Below are 22,999 nucleotides of genomic sequence, written 5' to 3'. Positions count from 1 at the left end.
AGAACTGCCCACAGGAGAGAAAGCATGGCAACTGGAACCAGAAAGCATCTTATCATCTGATAGTCCGCCAACTCTCTCGTTTTGCAGACAGCGGAGAAAAAAAAAAGGCGAGAAAGAAAAGGGGGTTGTCTAACGTTCCACATTTGGGTGCACCCTAAATTCGAACCGAAACTCCAGTCCCAGTGTTCTTTGTTTACTACTCCGTAGCCTTCATACAATCAGACCACAGTTCTTTCTGAGTGGTAACCTGCAGTGGAAAAAACTTAATGGGTTTCAGTCGGTTGTCTTAACAGCTAGGAATACAAGCTCCCTCGGGGGTCGCTGAGAGGGAAACTTTCCTTTCCCGTTTGCCTCTCCGCAGTCACAGGTCTCTCCCCCCAACACCAGCTTATAAGGAGTTATCTGTTCTCCGCTGAATAAACAAAAAGCTGAGAAACCGGCCCCGACAGCCTGCTCCCAGCACAATGAGCCTTTCTCTACGGGAGACGCCCCGGCGCCGAGCAGCTCTGTATGGCTGGAGGCGGAGACTGGACTCCCTTCTCCACCGTCGTCGAAGGTACTGGGTGATGAAAGGGTGTGGGGCAGTGGTACCCGGCCATCCTGCTTTCTAGCGGTGGAACAACCGCTAGAAACTAACCTCTGGACCGATACACAAAATAGCAACTGGAGTAGAGTTCAGGTTTTTATTTTTTTAAAAAAATGGGGAGGTGGAGAGGGAAACAATAACATAAATACGCAGTGAATGAAAGAGCCTGGGCCCCAGCCAGAAGGCACTGCAGTCGGGAGTCCCGACGCCGAAAGTGCGGCGTACCCAAGCTTTTTGCAGGTGGAGCCTGCGCAACTCTCTGCGAGCTTGAGTCCGTTGAAGTGTGCTACAACAGCATAGACCTTCGGTACTTTACTAGCACGATCTCACATTAGTGGAGGCTGCCCGCACAACTGTCCCAATCCTCAGGATGGGCGGGAAAGGCCAGGAGAGAGGCTACAAGAGAGGCCTGGGTCCGAGCTGCTGCTGACCCTCACTTCTGGTTAGCCAACTGATTCTCCAAGTCTTCCAATCGAGCAGTCAGCTGCGTCAGTGAGGTCGTTAAGGGATTTATTTCTCCAGCATTTACCCTCTTTCCCAATCTCAGACCCCTAGCCCCGGTGAGAGCCTTCCTTAGGGTTTTGGAATTCCTCCCGATCCTCACCACCCTGGGACTGTCTCCAATTTCGGACCCCGCCCCGGGTCCCTGCAAGGAATTCTAAAGGATATGTTTTTGCTCCAAACTCCCCAGTGCCGCCAGAGCACTGCTCTGAAATTCCACTAGACTCTCGCAGTCGCATGGGCTACGCAGCTCAGTGACCCCTTTCCCCTCCTCTGCAACCAAAGCATAGAGAGGCTAAAATAGTATTTCCTGTGTGTAGAGCATCAAAAGGAACAGCAACCCCTGGGCCACCCAAAGATAACTGGGTCCCCTAAAATCCCCTCCCCAAATCCTACCCTATGAAGTCCAAGACTGGGTAGCTTTAGAATAATACATAGGACCTTCGAGATCATCTAAACTCCTTCATTTTAGTGGGGAAAACTGAACCCGGTGAAGGTGACCCGTAGCAAGTGTTTACTAAATGCTAGCTGGTTGATTAATTGAAGTGGCTCACACAGAAAATAAATAGGGGAATAGGGATCCTCATTCAGATCTTCTGACTCGAAACCCAGAACCCTTGCCACCCTACACCAACATCAAGCAGAATCCCAAGTGCCTTCGTTTTTACAAAAAAGTAAACTGAGGCTCAGAAGCAGGAAATTACTTTGCCTAAGGTATCAGAGACAGTTACCGGCAGGACAAGGGCTAGACTGTTTGGTCTAATGTGTTTTTCACTACACCCGAGGGAAGAGAAGAAAAACACTAGCAGTGATAATTAGGACTGACACTAGCTACCCTTCTTCCTTCAGAAGGCTGTTCTCACCCGGACAGATGTTGACTTTCAAGTTCTCCAGCATGTGTGTCATCGTGTTGAAGTCAGGCGAATAGGAGACGTGCTGCTCTGGGGGGTCCGATGCGATCTCCCTCAGCTCTTCCTCTACCGCCTTGCCTACTCCCACCGCGTACATGATGATGCCTGAGGACCCGGGACACTCGAGGTCAGAACCAAGAGGCAACTTCTGCAACCAGGACTTCAAAGAAGTAAGCTCCCGTCCCTGACTTGGGGACAGGCGACATTCCCTGTCTATACACACCCTTTCCCTGCGGGGGTATCCACAGGATCACAGAATTTAGAGCTGGAGGCTCTAATACAACTCCCTCATTTCATGCGTGGTGAAACTGGCTGCTGGAGAGGGGAGGTGACTTGTCTAAGTTCACCTGGGTAAATTAGCTCGATATTCCATATCGTCAAGATACCATTACGACTCGATTCCCCCTTTTTCGGGAAAACCATACCACGCAGCCCTGAATCCCCCGCCCCTCCTCCTTGGTCCTACCCTCCTCCTTGGCCCGGGCCGCCCACACGGAGATGTCATCCTGGGAGCGGCCATCCGTGAAGACCAGGCCGACACGTGGCACATTCTGGGCTCGGGGCCGAGCTCCCTGCGCCTCGGAGAAGCTGTGCTCCACCAAGTGGCGCAGCGCCAGCCCAGTCATGGTGCCTTTCTCCATGTATTCGATGGCCAGCACTGCCTGCTTCACCTCGTCCGCAGTTCCGTAGCGGCCCAGAGGAAACTCTGTGCGCACGCGGCTGGAGTATTGCACCAGTCCCACACGTGTCCCCTCGGGGGACACGTCCAGGAAGTCCACGATCTGGTTCACAAAACGCTTCACCAGCTCGAAGTTCTGCGGCCGGACGCTCTTGGAGCCGTCGATTACCAGAACCAGATCAACATGACCGGCCCGGCATCCTGTGCAGAAAAAGGCAATTGTGGGACAGGTCAGGAAGATGCCATTTGGAGTCTCCTAGAGAGCGGAGGGGACGGAACACTCTCCAATTTTCTAGAGAGGAGCTTCCCTCCTTTCACTCTCATTCTCCCCTCCCTAACCTTTTCCTTCCCCCTCCTCCATTACTCACTGTCGCAGCTCTTCCCATCAGCCTGGAGCTGCCGGCCCTCAGGACAAATGCAGCTATAAGAGCTGCCCGAACTCACGCATTGATATTCACAACCGTGATCCACGCCATTGCAGTAGTCTCGGGCTGAAACAGATACCCACCCCCATTAGAGAGAAGCGACCGCTACTCCTGCCCTCGGGCCTAGACTCCCAGAGATCCCCCTTTTCTCTAGCGCATTAAGACCTCCCGTTTTCCTCCAAACAAGCTCTTTTCCTTTCACCCCCACTCCTTTCATTTCTCCTCTTCTCTCTCCTCAGACATTTCTTCCCTTCTCATGCCCACTTTTCTCTCCGCTATCAGCCTCCTCTCCTTGATCTCAACAAGCAAGAACGCACTTACGCCAATTTCACCTTCCTTACCCTTACAGTGTCTCCCATCCGACTGAAGTTCAAAGCCTTGGCGGCAACGGCAGCGAGGCCCCTCTGGGAAGTTGACACACTCGTGCTGGCAACTGTGATTTCCGAAGCTGCAGTGATCAATCACTGGCGGGAGGGGAGACAGGGAAGGCCACTCAGTCCCGGGACATTCAGCAGCTCAGGGCTGCTGGGACCACGAGAGCCTTGTCTCTTACTTACAGGTACAATGCCTCTGATCTCGGTGGAGGGTATACCCCTTTCTGCAGCCGCAGGTGTACGAGCCGTTGGATTTGATACAGAGGTGCTCACAGCCGTGGGTCCCTTCTGCACAGTGATCAATGGCTAGGAGAGAAGAGAGGTCTGACTAATAAAATCCACAATTTTTCCTGTTCACTCTCCCGAACCTCCCCCATTCCTAGCGCACCTTGGATCTCCATTTTAATAATGAATTGAAGAGTGCTAGAGCGAGAGTTGAGAGACCTGGGTTCAAAATCTGACACTTTCTAACTTAATTGTGTAGTTTTTTCAGCTAGAAAATGCTAATCATATTTGCATTCAGCTGGGTCAGAATAAACGTTTTGCAATTCTTAAAATGATGTAGAAACATGAGCTAATATTACTTAATTGTATACATCTCAACCCTCCTATAATATCTGAAGCCTTCTTCATCTTTTGCAGGGCATTGATCTCCATTAATAAGATAATCCCATGTGTCCTTATTTTATGGGGTTACATTCCATATGCCCAGGTTTAAGCCAAAAACTTTCCACAACTGGGACTTTCCACAAAGTGGGTCTTAATGTATGCTGAATTGAATTGTGGGTAGGCTTTCTCAGACATTCCCCAATAAATCTATCAACAAGCTCTTTGCTCAGTGTTATGTACCCAGTTGGAGATCCTAGGATATACACAGAATAATTAAGACATGGGATTCTGCAATCTGAGAGCTCATATCCTAACACAGAGACAAATACTCAGAAAAGAGTGAGAGACTACATACATACATATATACATATCTACATAGGTATGTAGACATTTAAAATTGTAGGATATTGGCAATAATTGCTACACCCTAATGGTTATAATGAAGTCATTAATCCTACATTGAGTTCTGCCTTTAATAGATACTATACTAGCTGCCAGACATTCAGCCTCTAAGTGCCTCAGGCAGCTCTCTAAAACCACATGTTGTGATTGAATTACAGAGGTGAATTCATGGAGGGAATTTCCACACTGGAATTAGATTAAACTAAATTTAAACTAGTAAAGCATGTGCTGGCCAGGGTTGTCAGAACAGCAAATTGAAACACTTCCCTTCTTTGAACCTTAATTTTCTTGCCTGTTAAAAGCAATATTTGCATTAACTTTCTCAGAAGGTGCCTTTGTAAACTGCTTATCATTAAAAGGTGGGAAAAAATAAAAGAGCCAATTAGGAAAGCCTGCTGGGGTTTCCTGAACAAGGAACCATAGAATGTTTCAACTGGAAAGGACCTTAGAGAGTGAGATAATGGTTTGTCCAGTCCTTTCATCTTACAGAAGAAATTAAAGATCAAAGATGGAAAGCAACTGATCCAAGAATAATACTTTGCTCTACTGAATCCCAAGGCCCAAAGCTGTTTCTGGGTCGATGATGTTTGTTATTCATTTGTGTCTAACTTTTTGTGATGCCTTTTGGAGTTTTCTTAGCAAAGATATTGGAGTGGTTTGCCAAAACTGAGGCAGGGTTAAGGGATTGCCCAGAATCATACATTTAGTGTCTGAGGCCCGATTTCACTTCAGGAAGATGTATTCCTGATGCAGACACGTCACTCTATCCACAGAGTCAGTTGGTCACTCCAAAATGGAGGTAGAAGTTAAGCGACTTGTCTAGGATCACACAGCTAATAAGTATCTGAGGTTAAATTTGAACTTGAGTCTTCTTGACTACAGGCCCAGCTACCTATCTATTGACCCACCTAGCTGCTTCTGGTGCTGTTCCACAAAACAATCTTTCCCTCTGGTTTCACAGGTATTTTGTTCAAGTAGCATGCACCCACTAAGCTTCAAACTCTTAAAGAGCAGCGACTGTTTTTCATTTCTGTGTCACCAGCTCATAGAAGGATCTTGATAAAAGTTGAATTAAATGGAATTGATCAGGTCACAGTGGGACTTGTCTGTTCCTCAGACATAGTCTCACCAGAGCAGCTCTTGTTATTCGGGGCCAGACGATAACCGGGGTTGCAGTCACAGCGGAAGGATTCCGGTGTACTGACACACAGGTGCTGGCAGCCGTGAGTTCCATCGATGCATGGGTCTGCCCCTGGGGATACAGAGCCATGAGGGAAAAGGGGTATCAGTTGTGACTTCTCGAAGCTCTCTGAGCCATCCCATCCCACATCATTCTTCACACTCGGTGAGGAGGAGAGCGTAAGAAAGAAAATTGCATAAAATGAGGCAGAATCGGTGGACTGAAAGACCTACACTCTGAAAGGGGCAGAGCTAGAAGAGGTAGGGCCTTTTATCCTAACTGCAGTTGTAAGGCGTGCATACAAGGTCTAGGGCTAAGTTGGGAAAGGCCCACGTACTGGAAAGGTGTGTGAGAAAGTCAATAGAGCATGCATTTTCTGGCAGCGTTGGAAGAAACATTTAAATCGGAAAACAAGAAACCAGTTAACCTAAAGGTGCAGGCAGGTATGAGGCGGAGCCAGTAAATGGAAGGGTTAAAGATAAGCTGAACTTGTGCAAAGGTCCTGAGTAATGACCGAACTGGCTTAAAGCAGAGGAACTTGTGCGCAAAACTTTGGGAAATGGGGTGTGGCTAGACCGGGATGCTGTTCCGGAGACAGTGAGAGGTTTCCCTCTTGAGGCCTACTTCTTGCTCACCGCATAATCGGCCTTGAAAATGGAAGCCGAACTGTTGTATGAGATCAAAGGACTCGACTAGGAAAACATGCTCATCCAGCGGAGACGATGCCATAGCGCGCAGGGAGCCCACATCAGCGCGCTGCACTCCCACCGCGTAGATCTCAATTCCCCGATTCCTTGCTTGTGCAGCCACTTCGGCCACCCGGTCCTGAGGCCGCCCATCAGTCACTATAACAACGACACGAGGCACCCGGGCCTGGGGAGGGCGAGCGCCCTCGGCGACGCTGAATGCTACATTCATGGTGTACTGGATAGCGAGGCCCGTCATGGTGCCCTGTGCCAGAGGGACGATGGCTTGGATGGCACGTTCCATGTCCTCTCTTCGGAAGAAGGCCCCCAGAGGGAAGACACTCTGCACCTGGCTCGAGTACTGGATCACGCCGACATGGGTGGCATTGGGTCCAATGTCTAGACCTCGAATAATGTTCACCAAGAAACGCCGCATTGTCTCAAATTCAAAGGGGCGTACACTACGAGAGCTGTCGATCAGGAATATCAAGTCGAGGGGGCCTGTCCTGCACTTCGAGCCTGGTGAAGAGGAGGGAAGAAGATCAGGTGTCAGGTGGCTTTCCCAAAGAAGATGATTCTAGGGAGTTGTGAGGGTCTCTACTGGTGTGGGGAACACGGGAAACCGGTATATGGCCCAACCTGAGACAAGGAGAATCCTGGGTTTTAGACTAATTTCATAGATCCCTAATTTCTAGCCCAGAGCTCTGTACAAAATAGGATCTTAATAAATCTTAATAAATAACTGAAGGAATGAAAGAGCCATTGGCTTTCCATTTCGGCGCCCTTATTGTCCCCACTCCCCGCTGACCGAGATCTAGCAGTATCCTCAGCTAACCTGGAGTCACTTGCGATTCAGCATTCACAGAAACCAAGAAAAGGATAAGCAACTGAGAGCAAAGTTGTAGCCTCATGGTGCCTGCAAAGGATGTAAGGAGGTGTTTGCAAAAGGAGATGAGATGTAACCTAGAAAAGAAAAGAAAGGAAGAAGTCATTCCAAAAGCCTAAGCACCCGGGTCCTATTTCCCTGTGCTTCCCCTTCTCTTCCATGGTAGCTTAAAGCAATTACCTGCCGCTGCTTGGGTCGCCTCCCCTTTCTATCCCTATTCCCAGTAAGTATGAAGCTGACAAGGCACTTCTTTGTGCGGCTTCCTGCCCACTGCCAGTTCACCCCCCTCGGCTTCCCCCCTCCCCCCCAAAAAATGATCAGAGAACCTCAGGCAGCAAGGGAGGGCCACGCCCTCAGGAGAAGGGGGGAGGGGAGAAGGATGGAGCAGCCAAGACAAACTTCAGCTAAGCGCTATTGCTGGACCTCTAGCTTCTGGAGAGCTGGGGAAACCCCATGCCGAAGCCAATTATAGACGATCTGCCTTGCTGCTTCGCTGGCTATTCTGCCTCCCCACCCCCAACCTCCGGCGTTGTCCAAGGGACTCCACTAGGGTCAAACTGCGACGGCCCCAAGCGACTCCTAGCAGCCAGCTTGGGAAGCCAGCAGCTGTGGAACAGGTGCCAGAGCCCAGAGCAAACACAACGGAGGAGGGAGGGTGGTAGGAGGATGGGAGGTGAGCCTGGGCGGGGAGCAGCTCCAAGGCCTTGGAGATAAGGCCACCAGAATGGATATAGCAAGGTAGAAGGGGCGGGGATGCAGCGAAGTGCTAAGGCTCCAGACTGGTAGAGAGCAAGGGTTGTGAGAGTTCTGATCTGCAAGTAACCGCGATTCGTAGGCCTCGGGCTCCAGGAATGCGGCCATGGATCCCCCGGGAGGAACGGGTGAGAAAACCTGTCCCCCACCACCACACACGCAATTGAAAGCTTTCTTGCCCCCCAGGAGCACTCCTCCGACTGGACTAGGAGTCTTCACCTTTGAACCAAAAATGTCAGAGCTAGAAAAAAATTCCCTTGTTTTATGAAAGGGGAAACTGAGGTCCAAGGAGGAAAAATTACTTACCCAAATCATGAAACCAATTACTGAAAGCACAGGTCTAGGTGCCCAGACTTCATGTCTTTCTGTACTTAAGCCTACTCACAGTTTGGAATTAGGAGACTTTGCTTAACCCACGACTACTGGAAAGTATTCCCCATCTCAACAGTCCCCATTCAGAGCTGAGGTGAAGGTTCCAGGTCGGCCAGAGTGTACTGGGGACCCCCCCTTTTCTAGTCTTTTTTTTCTTCCTTCTTTCCACCTTTCATTTCTTCCTTCCTCTTTCCATGTCTTCCTTCCTTCCTTCTTTCTTTCTTTCTTTTATTTCTTTCTTCCTTTCTTCTTTCCTTCTTTCCTCCCTCCCTCCCTCCCTCCTTTTCTCCTTTTCTTTCTTTCTCTTTCTTTCTTTCTTTCTTTCTCTTTCTTTCTTTCTTTCTTTCTTTTTGAAAGGCTCAGGCCCCACCCCTCTCTTTTCACAGCTCCTCCCGACTTCCCTCAGCCCCAGCTCCTGGCTTGATGAATAGAGCTATTTTTAGTCATGCTTCCAAAGCCAGCCTTCTAAGGGTGCTAGACAATTCATCAAGTCAGGATTTAAGGGGGGAGTCCCCCAAACAGTGGTTGGCCTATCTGTCCTCTATGGAGAGCTTATGGTCAGGTTGAGGACAGTCATGTGCAATTGAATATAGATGTGGAAGGTGCAGGAAGAGAAGTGCCAGGAGAAGCTAGCTCCTCCAGTTTGGCCCAGAAAAGGCAACCGTAAACCTAGGGAAATACAGGGTTGGAACTTCCAGAGCAGTCCTTACTTCCTACCTCCTCATGTCTCTTTACTGCTTACTTGGAGATTAATTTTAGCACAATGGAAGTACCCCTTGGATTGGAGTTGAGTCTACTGTCTCTGCTACTAACTTTCTCTAGCTTAGAACAAAGTCCCTTCCTCTTTCTGAGTCTCCATCTCCCCTTCTATGAAATTAAGAGACTGGACTTTAAAGAAGTCACCCAGCTCTAGAATTCCATATTTGAAGATAATTTCCAGCTTGTTCTATATTCTAAGATCCCTTCTAGCACTAACACTCTGTGATCTGTAGGTCTGTGATCTAGTCCTCTCACCCTCTCCTCACCAACCAAGACTTTCATCTTGGGCAAAGGGATCTGAATGGGAATAGCTTTAATTCAGTGAGTCATCCCAAGTGCCCTACCTTGAAACCATGATACTCTGCCCTGTCATCTGCCCTCTGTCTTTCCTATGGCTTTAAAAATTATGGACTATCAAATCTGGGAGGGATTTTGAAGACTGTCTAGTCCAACCCTTTTACTTTATAAAGAAGCAAACTGTGGTTCAGAGAAGGGAAATGACTAGGTCACATCAAATTTGAGGGTACAGACTAGACTAGAAGCCAGGTCTCCTGACTCCGTCCTGCCCAGCCCAATTCTCTTTCCCCTACATTCAGAAGAGGTACTTGCCTGTGGAGGATGGATGTCATAGGAAATTGAGACTAGTAATTGTTGACATGTATGAGAGATCTCCAGGGTATAGGAGAAAAATTGGGGTTCCCTGTCACTAGTGACTGATTGAAGCAATCCTGTAGGTTGAAAGAAGGATTTAGGGATTCTCTTTAGAAGGGTGGAGGGTAAGATCTGTTTGGTTCCTGGAAGTTTAGAGGGTTTACAATATCGATATCACTAACTATAGAGACATTGAGATAAGGTACTAATATCTGGAGGGATGTCCCAGTAAAGGTAAAATCTGATTCTCCTTAGGCAATATCCCCACTGTTATGGGAAAAGATCAAGGTTATCTATCTCCCCAAGATTAAAAAAAAAAAAAGCCATACCCTTTATCGTATGGGGAAATCTCCATCAAAACGGCAGGGTTTTCTTAGAGGACCCCTTATGGTAGAGTTCAAGGATGAATCCGTGGAGTGTTTCTCCATATTAAAAGACTTGTGATTTCTGTGCAGACCTTCCGTTGCCCCCAGGACCCCTCACTCACCTGGGCAGGCTAGAGAGCGCCGAAGATCAGAGGCAAGAAGAAACAGACTTTCCGAGTCCCTTGTCCTATTGGAACAGGTAGGGAAGCAAGCGGGCTGCTTGCCCCGGGTCGAGGTTGAAGGGAGTGGCAGCGCCGGTCGCATTTATCTCGGGAGCTAGGGGAGCAGTCGACCCCTCCTACTGAAACGCGAGAGAACGTTTCAGGGGCTGCGGGAACTTCACAGGTCTCCAGCTGAGGGGCGGGCTCGGGGTGTGTGTGTGTGTGTGTGTGTGTGTGTGTGTGTGTGTGCGTGCGTGCGTGCTTATGTTTGTGTGTGTGAATGGGGCGGGGGGGCGGGGGGGCGGCGGGAGGGGGGAGAGAGGGAGAGAGACAGACAGGCAGAAACAGAAAGACACAAAGACAGAGACAGACAGAGAGAAACAGAGACAGAGAGACACAAAGACAGAAACAGAGATAGAAACAGAGACAGAGAGAGACAAGAGACAGGGACAGAGAGAGACAGACGGGGTGGGGGGAGGGGAAAGGCGAAGGGGGAGAAAGAGAGAGAAGGAACCTGGGGAGCGGGCGAGGAATTGAAAAGTGGAATTCCTCGATAAACTTTTCACATAGAGAAACCCAGACGCATTGAAATTCGGTTCTCGGCCGACACACAGTCTAGATTATATATCTATATATATCTAGAGTAGGGAGGGCAGGATAGCCGGTTTCTGCTGGAATGTAAAAGAATTCCAACACATTCCTCCTCTGGATTGCTCCTGAGGAGGGCTGGGAGCACTTCATTTCCGAGGGCGCGATCCTGCCCAGAAGACCCGGAATGACGATCCCCAGGCACCCGGTCAAGTCAAAAACCATTTACTGAGCACCTACTATATACTCGGCATTGTGATAAGCGCTCAGGGATTTGGGAGAGCCGGAGGAGCAGGAAGAAAAGTGACAATATTCTTCAGTCTCACCCAGCTTCTCCGGATCTCCGAAATTCGAATAATCGCCCCCTACCCGTACCCCTAGGAGGATACACTGTAGATCTCCATGCTCCCATTTCAGGGTGTTTCCAGTGGAGACAGGATGAACTGGCTCATCACCTCTGTGACCTGATGCCACTGAGCAGTCTAAGCTGAATTCGGAAAATTGTCCTATTTCTCTCTGTTCTCCTCCGTACATTCCCATTTCAGCGTAGAAATTACACTACTTGCAGCGAAATGGTCAAAGGGAATGGTCCCTGAACCACTTTAAAAAAAAAAAACAAAAACTAGGTCAAAGTGGAAGCAAGTACGGAATTTGCAAAAGTTTTCTGTCTAGAAACCTGTCTGATCTGGGTGGGATTCGGGACCCTGCTCTCTCCTCTCTTTTTTAAGATCCTTCATATTTAGGTCCCTGGGATCCAGCAGGCATCTACCCTTGTGGCCACCAAGCCACAGTCCCTTGGCATCCCTAAAAAATGTATTGAGAAGGATTGGGCATGAAGTTTCCAGCCCTCACCACAGGAGGTAGAAGTATTTGGCTGTAGGTTTCTAGCAGATTGAGAGACAGGTTCGAAACTCTTAATCCCCACAATCCAAGACTTCACTGCTATGAGATGATTTTCCACTGGATGTCTGGACTCTGTGCTAGAGGATAACACGACATGGGGGCGGGGCAGACAAGGGAAAGGGAGACAGGGAGAGAATTATGGTCAGGGATGATTTAACCCTTTTTGCAGTCATTTACTGACTACCCAATGCTGTCGTTTACTCCCTTCTCCCCTGGATCCATTCTCTCTGTCCTCAAGAACAGCTGTGGGTAGAGTGAGGTGGAGGCAGCTGACATTTGAGCACAAGAGCGGCTATTGTGCACACCCAGATTCCTCTGTATTGGCCTGGCCTGGCACTGAGCCACACCAACTGGGGGGAGCCTGGGTGGTCGAACATTGGAGCCACCAATACTGAGGCTCTGTGAAGGTCCCATTCAACCCTCGGCAGCCCAAATATTTAGACCACAGCCTGTGGCAATACCCTAGCTCCCCCTTTATGCCCACTTCTGGCTACCCAGACATCCTTAAAATTTCGAGATCTAATTTTCTCATGGACTCCTGCTACTAACCTCAATGATGCTTTCTTCTTCTCTTCCTCCTCTTCTTTTCCCTTCTTCCCTTTCTTCCCCCTCCCTCATCCTAGGTCACCCCCACAGTCATCAGTCCTCCTTCGAGACCGGGTGAGAAGATATCTGCAGATGCAATCTGAACAGACAGTGAGAATTCTACATGCCAAAGTGGCCCAGAAGTCCTATGGGAGTGAGAAGAGGTAGGAGAAGGTGGTCATAAACTGGGAAACCACAATGGCTGCTCTTTCCATCTCCCATCCTAACTGTACGCTGAAACATCTTCATGTTGTACTTAACCCATCTCTCAAGTCCTTGTGACTTGAGCAAGGAATCCTTCATTTCCTCAACTGTGAACTAAAGGAGTTAATTCAATCAACAAACATATGAAGCAAATGGTCTTGTACAAAAGCACAACCCCCAGAACAAATTCCCCGGTCTATAAGATAGCACTTTCTCTTCCTAGTGTTAGTAGAAGGAAAAAGATAAACACATAAAAATAATTCACAGTCATACAACAGATAGAAACAAAATTAAAAGTTATGCATGGGCTGCATAGGAATGTATTTATTACCTTTGGGATCTTTGATTCTAATACAATTCCATGAAATGTTTCTTAATATCAAATTCTGTACCAGGCCCTGTCCTCAGTGCTGGAAATAACAACACAAAAAAGTGAAATATGTACCTGCCCTCAAGGTACTTACATGAGGAACTGATATTTGGGTTGAGTTTTAAAGGATATATTATTCACAAGAGTAACAAATGAAATGGGGGAAGGAGGAATTGAAGGCATAAGGAAATGAATGACTGAATGCATAGAGGGAAGAGAAGATGGGCTATCTTAGGGAAACAAAGACTTCCATTTTGTTGGAATGTATAATGCATGTAGAATAGAAAAAAGATTTCATGTAGGAGAGTTAGGGTGCTTTCAGATTGTGGAGGGCCTTTAATGTCAAATAAAAGAGTTTTAATTTTGATCCATTGATACTTCAATTGATACACAAAAGTAGCAACCTATCCATCATTTCTCATTCTGGGCCTCTTGTTCCTGTTCTTCATAAATCCTCTCTAGGAGGATCTACATTTGAGGTTTCTCTTTTATCAAGAGTTCTTGAGAAGTGCTCCAGATGTGTATTGATTATTCTTCTTTTTCCAAACACAGTGGGTCATTTTCTGATCCAACATTTTGCTCAATATTTCTTATAATGAAGTTGTCATGAATAATTTTAACTTTATTGGACAACAGTAAGAAAGAAAGAAAGAAAGAAAGAAAGAAAGAAAGAAAGAAAGAAAGAAAGAAAGAAAGAAAGAAAGAAAGAAAGAACACTCCCATTTATTATGGAAGTCATTTATTTAGAAACCTTTCCAAAGTAGGTATGGGAAGTCTACTTTGGATTTTTTAGATAAGGAAATTGAGACTCTGAGAAAAATGACTTGATAAGGTCACAAAGTTAGTGAATTTCAGAATTAGGATGCATACTCTTTTCTTTTGACTTCTAGGTCCTGGCCTCTTTGTGCTTTCTCAAAGACTAAATTATTTCTAAGATTCCTTCTGAGGGCTTGGAAAAAAGTTTGGGACTATTACTTCCCAACCAGTATCAGTTGGTCTTTCCACTAGCCCAGAGGTGACAACAGATTCTCCTTGTAGGTTTTTCTGTCCTCCACCCTGTGTTTATCTCTCTGGCCCAGGATGGAGATTGAAGCCAGAACAGGGGCAAGGTGAGTAGCAGTACAACTGACTTCACAGCTTCTTCTCCCTGATCTATGGGTTGAGAGTCAGCAAGGACAAGAGGGTGGAGGGTCCCTTGAGACTACTCTACAGGAATCCCTTCACTGTACAATGCAATCCAAACTCATCTCATTTGCCACTTATGATGTATTGTAGCGAATGAGGCAGGCGACACAGCTGGATGCACTGTTTGCGGTTACATGGGGTTGGATGGTGGTTCCACGGAGACGCAAAAGCTGAGTTTTGAGGAGCAGCTGGACTCTAGAGTAAGAAGGGGAAAGCTAAGCGGAGAGACCCCCACATCCATTGTTCAGGGAATGGGGGATGTCTGCATTTCCCCTTCCTCCAGGCCATGACCTTGGGTAGGGAGCATCCAAAACTGGATGGAAGGGATTGGTATGGGTTTAGGGAGGAAAAAGACCTACTTGGGCAGTCAGGGATGGGGAGGAAGGGGAGGAAGGGGCAGAGTGACTGGGAAAGCTTTGGTTGGGTGTCCTTTAAGTCATCCTCAACTGGGTAGCAAAGGCTTCACTGAGCCTGCTGGCCCCAGGACAAAGGCAAAGCTGCCCACTTCGCCGGCTGGCTAGGAATTCGCCTGTGCCAAAGCTCTATATATCTCGGACTCGGACAAGAGAAAGCACTTCCGATTGGTGTTAAGGCTGGTGTTTCGAGGAGGTCAAGAACTAGGGACCTTCCACAGTCACCTCATCAAAGTCATCTCCAAGCCATCTCAGAAGAAGCAGTCCCTGAAGAACACAGACCGTGAGTTAAGGAATAAGCCTGGGCCAGAGGAGTGGGGTTGTGGATTAGGAAAGGGGAGAAAAAAATAGAGTTGGGAGTGAAGGAAAGGCTGTGGAGTAAAACAAGTGAATGGAACCTAGGGAAACAAGGAGTCATAAAACTTCAAAGTTGGAAGGGACCCACAAAATAGACAATCAGAGTGGGAAGAACCCATTGAGTCCAATTCTCTATGGGGGCATGGTCAGAATAGTCAAATGGTTCTCAGGCTGCAGAGACAAGACTTATAGACAATGAAAGAGCCAAATCTTATATGCTCTTTGGACTCTGAGACTGGAAAGAATAATGAGGACTGGAAGACTAAAGGCTGATAGGCTGATTACTCTTACTTTCTAGAAATAAGATGAGGAATAAAAAGAGGATTCAGAGCTAAGAAAATATTCTGAGGTAAAATCGAGACCCAGAGAGTGACCCACTGTGTCGAGCCAGTTGTTGAACCTGGGGCTATCTGATTAAACCTTGGAGCTTCCTATATTGTCTCTGAACTGGAGCATGCTCATCTGAGTTCTAAAGAAGGGCCACAAGGTGGAGTTTGCAGAGAGCTGACCCAGAGAATCAAGTTCTCATCCTCATAGATACATATTTACTACATTGTTCTGGGCAAGTCACTGTCTCAGGGCTTTAGGTAACTGGATAAAACTAGTCAGTCTCAGTGAAGGTCCTGATCTGCCTTGGTAGAGGGGGCTTCCTTACTTAAGTAGTTCCCTATGCCAATAAAATCACAGTTTCATACCTATTCCTATAACTTGAGAGGATATTGGCAAAGAAGTGGTCAGGAAGTAATGAAGGATCTTGTAAATGAGGTACAGTCCTGGGATCTCCTCCCATAATAAGGGATAATGGAAAGGGACAAGGGGGCCGAGCTTGAACAAGTAGCACTGATCAGCTCCTTCCCTTACAGTATGCATCTCCTCCGGATCCAAAGTGTCCCTCTTCAACCGTCTTCGATCACAGACTGTCTCTACCCGATATCTATCTGTGGAAGGTGGTGCATTCATCGCCAGTGCGAGACAATGGGCAGCCTTCACCCTGCATCTGGGTACTGCACTTAGGTTCAGCTCTACCCCAACCTCTGTCTACCATTCATGTTCAAATAGCCCCCAAAGGAGGAACATGTTTTTCCCACAGTCAACTCTCCTGCAATTTGCTTTGTGGGTCTTGGAAATGAGACCAAATTGATCCATCTATATTGCTACCTTCTCCTGGTGGCAAAGTGCAGAGGTCTTACCATCCTTTGCTAACCAACTTGAATTTTCCTCTGAACCAAGATTCTTGGATTATCTGGCTACTGAACTTAAGTTCTGACTCCAACCTGATGGTTACAACCCAACCTCTTCAACCTAGCACTGAAAATCAGTTATAAAATAAGAGCCAGGAATCCCAGAGACCAGCTCATTTTACACAGGAGAATCAGAGAAGTGAATTATCCTAAGGTAGCAGAGCTAACTAGCATCAAAGGCAAGTGTCCCAAATCTGGACTGAGTTCTCTTTCCTCCATATCTCCTTCAACTCTCTCAAATCACCCTTACTTGGCAAGGGGAAATTTAGAGGAGAATGAGGTCTTGATATTCATTGTTCCTTAGAAGAAGGGAGATGCAGACATTTATAATCCTATCAGTTAACATATCCATAGTGATTTTATTTTTACAAAGCATTTTACTCATAACTTTGTGAGGTGAGAAATAAATTTTTAAAAAATACAACCCATTGCCCCTTTTACAGAAGCTCAGAGAGTGAGTAATTTGTATATGGTCACAGAGCTAAGTTTTGGAGCTAGAATTTGAACTTAGTTCTACTGACTTCTCATTTCTTCCAGAAATCTTTCCAATACACTCTATAATCTATCAGAACTTTGTCTTCATAGCCAACAGTTCTTATCCAATGGGATCTCATTTCCACTGTCAGCCCTTTACTAATCCTAAAAAAAAGTCTTAGGGTCTTATTTATAATGAGTCAAGCTGAGAAGAAATTCTAGACCATTCTTCTTTTCTCCATGTTCCAAGTACACACATTTTACCATAACATCTCAATTCCGGTAGCTAGTACGCTTAGTCACCAATTTCCTTTTTTTATAAATGCCATTTTAATTTTTTTAATTACTTGTAAAGTTTTCAACATTCATGTTTATAAGATTTTGAATTCCAAATTTTTTCTTCCTCCCTCCCCTTTGTCCGCCCTCCCCAAGACAGGAAGTAATCTGATATAGGTTATACATGTACAATCATGGAAACATAGTTTCACATTAGTCATGTTATAAAAGAAAGAACAGAACAAAAGAGAAAAGCCACTAAAAATAGGAAAATAATATACTTTGATCTGCATTCGGACTCCATAGTAGAAAGCAGAGAAGCAGAGAATGCTTTCTCTGCATGTAGATAGCATTTTCTGTCATGAGTCTTTTGGACTTGTCTTGGTATTGCTGAGATCTAAGATAGTTGGTCATCACACAATCTTGCTATTACTATATACAAACCTCCTGATTCTGCTTACCTCACTCAACATCAGTTCATGTAAGTCTTTCCAGGTTTTCCTGAAATCAGCCTGCTCATCACTTCTTGTAGTACAAAAATATTCCATTACATTCAAATAATGCAAATTGCTAAGCCACCCCCCAATTTGATGGATATGCCTCCAATTTCCAAATCTTTGTCACCACAAAAAAAAAGCTATAAATATTTTTGTGCATGTAGTTCCTTTCCCCTTTTTTTATGATCTCTTTCAGATACAGACCTACTAGCAGTATGGCTAAATCAAAGGGTTTAGATCGTTTGATTACCCTTCAGAATGATGAGATCAGTTGGTTGGATCAACAATGTATTCATGTCCCAATTTTCCCACCTCTCCAACATTTATCATTTTCCTTTTCTGATATATTAGAAAATCTGGTAGGTATAAAGTGATACCCCAGAATTGTTCTAATTTGCATTTCTCTAATCTATAGTTATTTAAAGCATTTTGTTATATGACTATAGATAACTCTAATTGCATCATCTGAAAATTGTCTGTTCATTTCTTTTTTTTTTCCCAATTGATAAATCAATTGGAGAGTGTTAATCACCAATTTCTGCCCAAGGAGATTCCTACTCCACCCCAAGTCTCTCATTCTGCTTACAATGTTAGAGGTATCAGGAGTCAGTGGAAATGGATTTTAATCCCAATCCAAACACTTGCAATTGTACTTATATTAGACTACATTTATACAGGATATTCCATAAGTCTTAGTGCAGTTTGTTAAGAGCTAAAAAAATTACACTAAAACTTTTGGGAAGACCCATACAACAACATGACCCTTACTAAAATCTTTTAAGACCCCATTTGACCTTCATGTCAGTCCTATATGGGGTTAGTAGGATAAATATGGATATCCTCATCTTACCGATGAAAATAACTGTGACTCAGAAAAGAGAAATATCTTCATCTGAAAATGGAGACATGGGATTACAATGTAGAGTTTTGTAAACCTTAAAGCAACATATTACGATGTTTTTTATATAATTACATACGTGTGTGTGTGTATATAGTTGTTCAGTTGTCTCAGTCATGTCTAACTCTTTAAAACTCTATTTGGAGTGTCCTTGGCAAAAACACTGGAGTGGTTTATCATTTCCTTCTCCAGTTCATTGTACAGCTGAGGAAACTGAGGCAAACAGGGTTAAGTGATTTGCCCAGGGTCACACAGCTAGGAAGTGTCTGAGGCCAAATTTAAATTCAGGAAATTGAGTCTTCTTGACATCAACCTGGCACTTGATCTATTGTACCACCTCACTGTCATAGATAGATAGTTCTATATATGTATCCATGTGTGTGTATGTATGTATATACACATATACATATAGTTGAGGATAGATGTAGATATATAGTTGTAAGTATCTGGATATATTGTTTATTAGGATAATAAATTAAGAGTGGGAAAGACCTTAGAGATCATCTAATCCCTTTTAGAAATCACTGTATTTTATAGGTGAGAAAGTCTTGAATGAGGTCATACAGGATATTAATTGCAGAGCTGAGAGTCAAACCCAGAACCCTTGATTCCAAACACATTTCCCTTTTCACTATACCGCACGACAAATTTTTTTTGTGAGGAAAGTGGTCTGTGAATTGTAAAGAACTATAACCACTGAAGCAATTGTTTTCAAATGACTCATCTAAGATCCTTCAGATACTAAGTAGTAGAGCTGGAATGTAAATCATCACCAGAAGAATTTCAAAGCTGGGGTCTTTCTGCTGTACCAAATTGTCTCTTAACATGTTTGACCTTAAGAAGTCTTTTCTCCTCTCTGAGTCTCAATGTTCGTTCTCCTCTGTAAATGGGGATTATTTCTAAAGCAGCTATTATTTTATGATGCTAAAATGGGATAAGATCTGAAAAACCCTTTGTAAACAATAAGACATCATAGAAATATCAGTGTTGATTGTTAGTGTAACCTGACCTTACTAGAAAGCACTTATGGTGCTGGGGAGAGAAGCAGGAGAGAAAGGGGACAGAGAGGAAGAGGTCTGATGCCTCTACACTCACTATCTTCCTCTCCCTTAGTTGATGAGCATCGTTCCCGGGGAGAATTCCCTCTCCAAGAAGGCTATGTCCGCTATGGTTCTCTAGTACAGCTGGTCTGCACAGTCACAGGCATCACACTGCCCCCCATGGTATGAACCTATGTAACAAGACTAGACCTGGGTGAGCTCTTTCTGATCCACAGGAGGGTGGCTGTGACCACGGGATTTAGGAAGAGAGCAGGAGGAACAATCATCACAGGGACTCAAGAAGGACCCTTGTAAGATCGGAGGGTAATTCTGGCATCTCAGGAAACAAATTTGGCCCTAATCAAGTCCTCTCTGGGTACCTGCACATTTTCTTTTCCTCTTCTCCCACAGATCATCCGCAAAGTGGCCAAACAGTGTGCACTCCTAGATGTGGATGAACCAATATCCCAACTACACAAATGTGCTTTCCAGTTCCCAGGTGGGGCACCAGGGGGTGGCACCTACTTGTGCCTTGCCATGGAAAAAATTGTGCAATTTCAGGTGAGATGGGAGGGACGCTTAAATATAGGACATAGGATCATAGCTTGAGAGCTGAAGAGTGCTTTGAGGTCATCTAGACTAATACGCTCATTTTAAACATGAGAAAACTGAGATTTAGAAAAGTTAAATTATGCCCAAGATCACATGGATGAGATCTGGAATTTGAAAAATCCTTTGCCTTCAAACATTTCTTCATCTCCCCACCACAATGAACCTCATAAAATATCAAAGTTATGAAAATAATTCTTTGAATGCAGCTGGCTTTTCAAGTTTCATTATATCCTTGCTTAGAAATATTCAGTGAGTCCATTGCCATATGGTAAAAAAACAACTCCTTAGCTCAGCATTCACTCCCCTCCACTGTCTTGGCTACAATCTTCCTTCCTTGGCCCCATTCCTTAATGCATTCTACATTTCAGTCAAGGCAAGGCTCCATTGGTTGTTTCCAGAACTCATCAAGTTATCTTCCATCTCTGTGCATTCACAGAGATCATCTTCCATGCCTGGATCATCCTCCATTCCTCCCCCCCCCCATCTCTCAACTTCTTTCTTTACCTTCAGATCCCACATCTTCTCCAAGTAACTTCATGTTCTCTCCCCATCCCCATCCCCACCCCACTGTCTCACAACTGAAATGAATCTTTTTCCCCTTAAATTTTCTTAGAGTATTTTATCTAGGTTTCTTCTTTACCTTTAAAATAGCCTGCTTTGTCTCATGCTTATTTAGGTACACATAATTTCTCCTGACAGAGTGTAAGCTCCTTCAAGATAGGGCCTATACCTTTTTTTATTTTTAGATCCCTGATATTGAGTTCAAGACTTCGCATGTTTGTTATTGTTCAGCAAGTGGAGTAGGAGTGTGCAGAAAATAGAGCAGAGCAAAAAAATTGTTCTGTCAGCTGTAATCAATGAATGTCAGGTGGGAGAAATTGGTAATGGGAAGATCTGTTAGGAAACTATTGTGATAGTTTTGTAGGTGAATGTGAGGGCATTTATGAGGCATATATGAGGATTGTGGCCATTAGACTAGAGAGAAGAAGATGAATACAAGAGATGTTTTTGATGTAGATTTGTAAAAGATTGATAACTGAAAGATTGTGAGGGATAAAGAAAAAGAGTCAAAAAATAACCCCAAGAATTAAAATACAGGGGCAATTAGGTGCCATAATGGTTAGAACACCAGCCCTGAAGTCAGGAGGACCTGAGTTCAAATCTAGCCTCAGACACTTAACATCTCCTGGCTGTGTGACCCTGGGCAAGTCACTTAATCCCAATTGCCTAAAAAAAAAAAAAAAAAAAAAAAAGAATTGAAATATAGATGATGATTAATTGTGACACTGCAGACAGAAATAGTGTATTCAGAAAGAAGAGTAGGTTTAGTGGAAAGCCTTGCTTTGGAAGTTTTGAGTGTGATTTGCTGAAAGAATTTGCAAATGTTGTATTGAACTTAGAAGATTCTTAAGACCTAGAGAAATGTTTATGTAGAGGTTGAAGCCATGTAAGTGAGAAAGCTCTCCATGGGAAATATTACAAAGAAAAGCTCTCCAATTCCCTTATTCTGCAGAATGGAAAAATATGGCCTAAAGAGGGAAAATAAGTTGCCTGTCCATGGTCATACAGTGAGTTGATATGGTTGAGCTCAATCATAGACTGCAGATGAGGGAGTAGAAAGATGGGGATCCACCTCCTGGAGCAGATGCCTCTTGACTTCCCCAGGGATTCAGGGATGGCCCCTGCCTCTCCTTGCTTCCTCACTTATCTTCCAGTACTTTCTCCTAGGCTTCACCTTGTCCTAAGGAAGCAAACCGGGAACTACTAAATGACAGCTCATGTTGGACCATCATTGGCACTGAGTCAGTGGAGTTCTCCTTCAGCACCAGCCTTGCCTGTTCCCCAGAGCCTGTCTCTCCAGTGCCTCTCATTAGTACCTTAGAGGTACCACCCCCCAGCCTAGGGGGACTATCTGGCCATGACAGTTCCCAGAAGGGAGGGTTATGATCCCTTGTCCCTGATACCAGCCTGACTCAAGACTCTTTGCCCCACAGCTTAGTGGTGGAGGTGATGTAGCAACCCTGGAGCTGCTGGGTGAGAATTTCCATGCAGGACTCAAGGTGTGGTTTGGTGACGTGGAGGCTGAGACCATGTACAGGTACATATGGTAGCTGGTGAGATTCTGGGAAGCTGAGTCTCGCTCTGTGAATCTCAGTTTCCACGGTTGTAATATGAAGGGATTATATTTTAGTATTTAAGATTTCATCTTTTTCATGTTCTAGGGTTTCTTGTAGCTGTTCTGAAATTTTATGTTCTGACTTGTACCTGCAGGAGTCCCCGGTCTCTGGTGTGTGTGGTACCTGATGTGGCAGCTTTTGGTAGTGCCTGGAGGTGGCTCCGCACCCCTATAACAGTGCCAGTGAGCCTGGTCCGCACTGATGGGCTTTTATACTCCAGCGCCTTCTCCTTCACATACACCCCAGAGCAGAGTGGCCAACCAGCGCCCTCAGGAGCTCCTGAGCCACCTCCTGATGCAGATGCCCTCTTGGAAAGCATCCACCATGAGTTTACACGAACCAATTTCCACCTCTTCATTCAGAGCTAGGGGAGGAATTAGGGTGGAAAGTAGGTGGGCTTCAGTAAAAGAATGTTGCTGTTGGTCATGGAAGTGAACTTTAGCCCATAAACCCCATCCCAAGAACTTCCCTATGCTACAGGATACAGTGAGGTCCAGGGCTTCCTATGAATCATTAGATTTACAGAAAGAAGAGATTTTTAAAGTTCATCTTAGTTCAGACCCCTCACTTGTCATAGGAGAGAAAGCCAGAGAAAGAGGTAGCTTGGCCAAGAACAGACAGGTATTATTAGCAAAGTCAGGACTTCTGACTCCATATCTAATGGAGTCTTTTCACACTATCACTCAATTTGATAATATGGGAATGTACCCCACAGGGAACATTTTTTAAGATGAACATTAATTGAATATGCAACAATAAAGGAAATTATTTTTTTAATCAAAACTTAACTAAACTGCTTAAATAACAACTAAACTTCATCTTAAAAGTTTAAAAATACTTTAAAATAAGATACAAAATACCAATCATTTTTGGGAGGAC

General features: G+C 45.2%; 2 protein-coding genes across 3 annotated transcripts; one reads left to right on the top strand and one right to left on the bottom strand.

Annotated features, from left to right (window-relative positions):
- Window positions 1–276: 276 nt before the first annotated feature.
- On the bottom strand, window positions 277–10,345 carry MATN4 (matrilin 4). 2 transcript variants are annotated; one of them, XM_031951548.1, is made up of 11 exons: window positions 10,262–10,345; window positions 7,189–7,316; window positions 6,303–6,872; window positions 5,617–5,739; window positions 3,660–3,782; window positions 3,444–3,566; window positions 3,046–3,168; window positions 2,465–2,878; window positions 1,951–2,103; window positions 1,256–1,360; window positions 277–1,078 (listed from the first exon to the last, which is right to left on the bottom strand). In XM_031951548.1, the coding sequence occupies exons 2-11, from the start codon at window positions 7,262–7,264 to the stop codon at window positions 1,020–1,022; spliced, it is 1,869 nt and encodes a 622-aa protein (XP_031807408.1). In that variant the 5' UTR covers window positions 7,265–7,316; window positions 10,262–10,345; the 3' UTR covers window positions 277–1,019. The 2 variants fall into 2 exon arrangements, with proteins under 2 accessions (XP_031807408.1, XP_031807410.1); XM_031951550.1 differs by lacking the exon at window positions 10,262–10,345 and adding an exon at window positions 8,299–8,538.
- On the top strand, window positions 7,325–22,902 carry RBPJL (recombination signal binding protein for immunoglobulin kappa J region like). Its single transcript, XM_031951551.1, has 12 exons — window positions 7,325–8,120; window positions 10,230–10,338; window positions 12,415–12,540; window positions 13,989–14,059; window positions 14,226–14,335; window positions 14,657–14,831; window positions 15,769–15,906; window positions 19,405–19,514; window positions 19,743–19,892; window positions 21,672–21,827; window positions 21,938–22,041; window positions 22,215–22,902. Exons 1-12 carry the CDS (start codon window positions 8,099–8,101, stop codon window positions 22,486–22,488), a joined length of 1,545 nt encoding a protein of 514 aa, XP_031807411.1. The 5' UTR covers window positions 7,325–8,098; the 3' UTR covers window positions 22,489–22,902.
- The last annotated feature ends 97 nt before the right edge of the window (window positions 22,903–22,999 follow it).

This window comes from Sarcophilus harrisii, chromosome 2 (genome assembly GCF_902635505.1).
Source record: "Sarcophilus harrisii chromosome 2, mSarHar1.11, whole genome shotgun sequence".
Lineage (NCBI taxonomy): Eukaryota > Metazoa > Chordata > Mammalia > Dasyuromorphia > Dasyuridae > Sarcophilus > Sarcophilus harrisii.
This window is presented reverse-complemented; position numbering and strand designations above follow the sequence as displayed.